Here is a 1747-nt window from a genome sequence, read left to right as displayed (position 1 = left end):
TAACAGGTTAGTATTATTTCCATTTTTGTTTAACAGATGATGCAACTAAGGGTCAGAGAGGTTAGGTGTTTTATCTGAGCTCACACAGCGAGCAAGTGCCTGGGCTCGCCTATCTGAGCCTGAAGCCCTCGCTTATGTTTCCTCTCCCCATACTCCAGAATAACATTCCGCAGTCCACTTAACTCCCAGGTTTCAGACTCTGATGGGTCCCAGAGGGATTCCTGCCAGGGAGTTGCCATCCCTTCAAACCCCCACCCGCACCCCCCAATGAATCCTTTTTTCTGCGGAGCGCAGGGCCTGGAGCCAGGTGAGGCCAGAGCCTCCATTTTGGGGGCTTTCTCTAGCCTCTGTCGCTGTGGTTACCTCCAGTAGAATCTGGTTCAGGAAGAGGTTTGTCTTCGCGGACAACGGTGCCACTCATCATTGAAGGAGGGCAGAATCCGGGGCTGGGGGCCGCACGTCGAGAGGGGTGGGGCCAGGGGGCGGCCCCCTTGTGACCAGCCCTGAGGAGAGGTCAGGAGAGAAGGCTGGCTGAGGAGCGCCTGGACAGCAGCAGCTGCTGACGTTCTGAATCACGCGCCTGGGGCCCAAGGTAACCCAGACCTTTAAACAAACAGCGGGGCTGGGGGCGCTGCGGGGCAGGGGCGGGAAGGGGCAGGGACTTCTGGCGTTGAGCGCTGAAAATTTGAGCGTCCAGTGCGTGGAGGGCGTGAGGCGTCCGAATGTTCGGAGGACGCGCAGGGACGGAGGGTGCTGAAGCGCGAGAGGTGTGAGAGGGAACACCGGCGCGAAGGAGCGTGAGAGGGCACGAGAGCGTGGCAGAGTAAAAGGCTGCGCTTGGAGGCAGGGGGAAAGGTTGAACACAGCCAGCCGCAGGAGCACAGGTAAGGTGGGAGCGAGGGGACCTTTTCTTCCCGAGCCCATTTTCCATAGGTGGCCTAGCCATTTTTTGAGGTAAAATGTTGACCCAAGTGTGTTTTAGGATATAAGGAATGAACGTCAGAGGAAGCTGTACCAAAGTGAGGCTGCGCAAGGCCCAGGAAAGGCAGTCAGAGGGTGGCGCCTTTTTTAAAGATTCCATCTCTTTCCACCCTTACAGCTCAGGCCGTACCCCCGCCCCCACCTTTTCCACCCTCCGTCGGCCTGCTTCCCTCCCACCCCGTACCACCCCCCTCGGCCCCGGGCACGAGCCCATCGCCATTAAACCAGGTAACCAACCGCCTCTGTCTCCACACGAGCTCCGGGAGCCTCTGAATAGAGGGGGGTGGAGCTCGCAGCGGCCCGGGCTGAGCTCAAGGGCCGGTGGGAGGGTTCCGGGGGCGATAATGGCCCGCCGCGGCCATGACGCCGGCCAGATTATTCACGGCAATCTCTGTCTCGTTCCGTCTACAGTGGCAGTTCGATTCCAGACGCCTTTCCCCTCAGACCGGGCGGTGAGCTGATGGCCCAGGTTCCAGAAGCTTCCTCGCCCTCTGGCTTTTTGGTCCGTTGGAGCTCGCGAGGTGGGGGAGGAGCCTCGCCTGAGGAGGCGGCGGAGAAGGCGGGGGAAATGGAAGTAGAGGCGGTGGGAACGACGAAGGCTCACGCCGGCCAGGGAGCCGAGGAAATGAAGCTGGAGCCATTACAAGTGCGTCAGCCCGCGCCTGAGGAGAGCCAGCCGTGGAGCGGCGGCGACGGCGACGGGGACGGCGACGGCGACGGGGACGGGGACGGCGACGGGGACGGCGACGAGAAGGTGCTCCCTTCA

General features: G+C 61.2%; 1 protein-coding gene across 1 annotated transcript in view; it reads left to right on the top strand.

The window, feature by feature from the left end:
- Positions 1 to 608: 608 nt before the first annotated feature.
- USP51 (ubiquitin specific peptidase 51) overlaps positions 609 to 1747 on the top strand; it is a 3747-nt gene continuing 2608 nt past the window's right edge. The window contains exon 1 of the mRNA XM_019669239.1: positions 609 to 1735. Coding sequence (XP_019524784.1) covers positions 1442 to 1735 — 294 coding nt within the window. The 5' untranslated portion in view covers positions 609 to 1441. The remainder of the gene's footprint in view (positions 1736 to 1747) is intronic.

This window comes from Hipposideros armiger, unplaced genomic scaffold (genome assembly GCF_001890085.2).
Source record: "Hipposideros armiger isolate ML-2016 unplaced genomic scaffold, ASM189008v1 scaffold_551, whole genome shotgun sequence".
Taxonomy (NCBI): Eukaryota; Metazoa; Chordata; class Mammalia; order Chiroptera; family Hipposideridae; genus Hipposideros; species Hipposideros armiger.
This window is presented reverse-complemented; position numbering and strand designations above follow the sequence as displayed.